This window comes from Triticum urartu, chromosome 6 (assembly GCF_003073215.2).
Source record: "Triticum urartu cultivar G1812 chromosome 6, Tu2.1, whole genome shotgun sequence".
Lineage (NCBI taxonomy): Eukaryota > Viridiplantae > Streptophyta > Magnoliopsida > Poales > Poaceae > Triticum > Triticum urartu.
In genome coordinates this window covers 364,650,075-364,653,320 of record NC_053027.1, presented here as the reverse complement: position 1 = coordinate 364,653,320, position 3,246 = coordinate 364,650,075, and the positions used below count along the sequence as shown (strand labels likewise).

Genomic DNA, 3,246 nt, shown 5'->3' with positions numbered 1-3,246 from the left:
AAGGCCGGCGACGGCGACGCTGTCTACGTCGTTTCCTTTCTGAAGGCATCGCCATGGATAAGTTCAAAGCCACTCTCTGCTACCTCCGGGGGAAACCCTAGATCAGTAGATCAGATGACGACGGCTCTATGGTGTCGTTTCCCCCTTGGGGGCATCATTCTTGGAGATGCACACGGGCTCGTGGGATCGGAGGACGGCGTCTTTGGTGGAGCGGTGCTTCATCTTCCACATTGATGGTGGTGGTTCTCGACGGTGTGGCGCTGTGGAGACTCGGTGTCTGATGCGCGGAGATGGACTCGTGCAGGAGGAGGAAGCTGTCTGGCGTCATGGTGGCGTTGATGGCAGAGAGGCCTGGCAAGGTTGGTGCATCAGCTATGCTCTGAAGATGGACCGAGGGATGATGGAGGTGACGGCCCTTGCAGCGTGCGGTGCTCACTGTGAGTGTGCCAGACCGGTGTGGGACCCAATCCAGGTAGTGGCTTGGATGGTACACCCGGCTTTAGATGTTAGGCTTTGGTGCGATGTCTGTTTGGTATTAGGCCCGGACATTCGGCACGCCTTCATCAAGGGGATAGGAGTAGCAATGGTGTTGCCAAGATGGTGGTTTTAGGCTTATTGATGTACCACCTTGTATGGTTCCTGTGAATAATTAATAATATGGCTGCATGCATCGTCCAGATGTAGAGGCCGGGGTACATCCTCCTTTTCTAAAAAAACCTACTGGCCGTTTTAAATGTCGCACACGTAGTGGGCTGGTGGGTAATTAATGGTCTTTAGAAGGGCCCATGTGACACTGCAGATTTCCTGCGTCGCTAGACCATTCATCCCCTTCTTGCGGCAGCTCGGCGTGCGACGGAATCGCCATGGATGGGCTTTGAGGATGCCGAATCAGGGTAAGCTCTCCACGGATCTCTCACTTTATCCCATTGTTCTAGGGCTGGGAACAAGTTATCCCTGTAGAGCATGTTTCCTGTGGTAGCTAGCGTTGTCTGGTTCCATTGCCCATGATGTTGGATCTGACGAGATGAATTTGTGCGATTCGTTGCAGATTGATTCCTAGAGTTGATGCCAGGGATCTCTTAGGAGGAGATATCGTTGTTGTGGAGTCAGTCGTTGCTTCTATCCATGAAGCTCGCGTGGACTGCGAAGATTTGATTTCCTCTGAGCACACAACTGGCTCTATGTATGGTGAGCATCCTGGCGCAGGGAGGCGCCTTTTGGATGCAATGCTGGGGGAAGAGGAAGCTGGCTCATACAATGGTGCTAGCGAGATTGTTGCCGATTCAAACGATAGGCCACCTGAAGATATTAGCGATGCAGCCGTTCAGAGAGGATGGAGATGCAGAGGGCGTGTTCGTCTCCAACTCAAAAGGCTCCTGCTGGACTCGAAGGTAATTAAGTTCAAAACTAATGATAAAAAACTACTTTCGAACTGATAGATGATAGCTTGTATGGAACTTTGTAGTGAGTTATCCATGATGGTGTTCGGGTGTGCTTGGAATATCTGTTTTTAGAATGTCCACCAAGAAATAGTATGTTTTTCCAATGGAGCTCACAGAATGCATGTCCAACATGTTGAAAAAACGGCAGGATTAGGATTGGTAAGGCGGCAGATGAGAGGGAAATCAATCCAAGCAGGGTTCCTGCACTCGAGGCTTCAAGACGTGCTTATGCAGATAAAAAAGTTGATGTTGTTGTTAATCTGGCATTGAGGATAAGTTTTGATTCGGCCGAAGATCCTGAGTTCAAATATAGTGTTCAAAGTCGATGATGAAGGTCGAGTGATAACTCTGATGTGGACAACAGGATGAAGCATTGAGCAGTTTAAGTGCTTTGGTGATGTTGTCACCTTCGATACCACATACAAAACTAATATCTATGACATGCCATTCAGGCTTTTTGTTGGTGTCAACAATCACTTTCAGAGTATTATTTTTGGCGCTGTGCTGATGAGTGACGTGAAAGTCTGCACTTTCAAGTGGATTTTCACTGAGTTCTTTCCAATGATATGTGCGCCCCAACCGTGCACAATCCTAGTAACCTATCATTTGTAGAAAATTTTATTAACTTATTTCTGTTGAATATATCGATTTTTCTTATCATAATTTGTCTCCTCCCAGTTACTTATGATGATCGTATGATAGAAATGCAGGGAGTGTGCGGTTCTAACTCATAACTTGCCTATTGAGATTCATGCTTCCAAAATTTATACTAGGACTATGTTTGAAAAGTTCAGTGAGATGCTTTATGAAGGTGGGTTGTATATGCTGGTTGAAGTTGTACCGCATCGTGAGTACACCACCAGGTATGTTAAGAAGGATTCGAGAGAAATGCGGTGCAAGAATTACTTCATCGTTCAAGTGAACGATCTGGGTGATGAGTTCAAGTGTGAACGTGGCATGTTTGAGCATTTCAAGATGGTGTGCAGCCATGTGCTTAAAGTATCTTCCCTTTTCTGTTTTAATCCGTGTGCCAAGGAAATTATGATATTACTCCCTCTGATTCAAAAAGTGTCTGCATTTGTTGTGCCTAGAAATTGTGAAACTAGGCGACAACAATGTGGATGCATATAGTCTTTGCTATGGAGCAACTGAGAAATGTGAAAACAGTAGTGAAGCCTGTTGTTGCTATACACGACGGCATGGGGCTATCTGGCAAAGAAATGGCAGCTGATTCTGTAGGATCAGAGATAGGAAATAAACAGTATTTTGGTCTACCAAAACCAGAGCTGAGTGGTTCGCAATGTTCCGATAGTTTTGCAGCACCATTGAAGAAGAGGCCAGCGGGTCGCCCTAGCACAAGTCGCCAGAAGGCGCCATAGAGCAGCCGGCTAAAAGGACTAGATTATGTTTTGTTTGCAGGGGTCAGGATCACAAGAGCACCACTTGTCTGCAACAAGGCGATCTTCCAAAGGCATCGAGGAAGTCGCCTCGATGGTCAAGATGCAGCTTGTGAGGTCACAGAAAGAACACTTGCACCAACCCACCAAAATTTCAGTGTGACTGCTTGAAGTTCGGTTTGCTAACTGAATAATCGACTGTTTGTCAAGTGAGAACATTCCGTAGGTGTGAGCTGGTGTCGCTGTTTAATTCCTCTAGTGCACTGAATTTGTGATGTTGCTATGACCAAGTATGTGGTTTAACTTTTTCAGTGATGGGAATTCTAGGGTTCTTGTTTCTTAATTAGATCATTGTTAGCGTGTTCTGATGTTTGTCGTGTGTAGATGCAGAGGCACCAAACATTTAC

At 46.3% G+C, this 3,246-nt stretch overlaps 1 protein-coding gene across 2 annotated transcripts; it reads left to right on the top strand.

The window, feature by feature from the left end:
• The first annotated feature begins 736 nt into the window (after window positions 1-736).
• LOC125513524 lies at window positions 737-2,200 on the top strand. 2 transcript variants are annotated; one of them, XM_048678656.1, is made up of 3 exons: window positions 737-893; window positions 1,049-1,391; window positions 1,466-2,200. In XM_048678656.1, the coding sequence occupies exons 1-3, from the start codon at window positions 868-870 to the stop codon at window positions 1,466-1,468; spliced, it is 372 nt and encodes a 123-aa protein (XP_048534613.1). In that variant the 5' UTR covers window positions 737-867; the 3' UTR covers window positions 1,469-2,200. The 2 variants fall into 2 exon arrangements, with proteins under 2 accessions (XP_048534613.1, XP_048534612.1); XM_048678655.1 differs by having other exon boundaries at window positions 738-893; window positions 1,591-2,200.
• The last annotated feature ends 1,046 nt before the right edge of the window (window positions 2,201-3,246 follow it).